The sequence below is a fragment of the Bison bison genome, unplaced genomic scaffold (genome assembly GCF_000754665.1).
Source record: "Bison bison bison isolate TAMUID 2011002044 unplaced genomic scaffold, Bison_UMD1.0 scf7180017864089, whole genome shotgun sequence".
Lineage (NCBI taxonomy): Eukaryota > Metazoa > Chordata > Mammalia > Artiodactyla > Bovidae > Bison > Bison bison.
The window spans coordinates 1,634,311-1,635,103 of NW_011494661.1; the positions used below are offsets into that span (position 1 = coordinate 1,634,311).

General features: G+C 59.3%; 1 protein-coding gene across 3 annotated transcripts in view; it reads left to right on the forward strand.

The window, feature by feature from the left end:
* DPF2 (D4, zinc and double PHD fingers family 2) overlaps positions 1-793 on the forward strand; it is a 12,843-nt gene that overhangs the window by 8,073 nt on the left and 3,977 nt on the right. For all 3 annotated transcript variants that reach the window (XM_010838051.1, XM_010838053.1, XM_010838052.1), the window contains 3 exons: positions 149-286; positions 414-542; positions 683-793. In XM_010838051.1, coding sequence (XP_010836353.1) covers positions 149-286; positions 414-542; positions 683-793 — 378 coding nt within the window. The remainder of the gene's footprint in view (positions 1-148; positions 287-413; positions 543-682) is intronic.

Below are 793 nucleotides of genomic sequence, written 5' to 3' on the forward strand. Positions count from 1 at the left end.
GGGAGGCGGTTCTCAGTAGACGTCTGTCCCTGAGCAGAGCTGATGGGGGCGGTTACCTCTGCCTCAGGTGGAGCCCACAGCTTAGAGGGGCAGGGATGAGGTACCCTCAGATCCTAACACCTTTCTCTGCAATCTTCTCCCCACTCAGTTTGTGGAAAACGTTACAAGAACCGACCAGGCCTGAGTTACCACTATGCCCACTCCCACTTGGCTGAGGAGGAGGGCGAGGACAAGGAAGACTCACAGCCACCCACCCCAGTTTCCCAGAGGTCCGAGGAGCAGAAATGTAAGCTGGTGTCAGGGGCGGGGCAAGCAGGAGTCGGCCGGGCTGTGAAAAACCCTCCTTGCGGGGATGTCAGGAGACCCAGAGGCCTGCATGGGTGTCATCTGAGTTCTTCCCTTTCTCGTTATAGCCAAGAAGGGTCCTGATGGATTGGCCCTGCCCAACAACTACTGCGACTTCTGTCTGGGGGACTCCAAGATCAACAAGAAGACAGGACAGCCCGAGGAGCTGGTGTCCTGTTCTGACTGTGGCCGCTCAGGTATCTGAGCCAGTGCAGCCCCTGCCGACACCCAGACCCTGAGGGCCCGTGGCTCACCAGCATCCCAGTGGCTGTCATAGCTGGGTCCCCTCACTGCTCCCCAGCCTTCAGCTCCCTGATTCGCTCGCTCTCCTCCACAGGGCATCCGTCCTGCCTCCAGTTCACCCCCGTGATGATGGCAGCAGTGAAGACCTACCGCTGGCAGTGCATTGAGTGCAAGTGCTGCAACATCTGCGGCACCTCCGAGAATG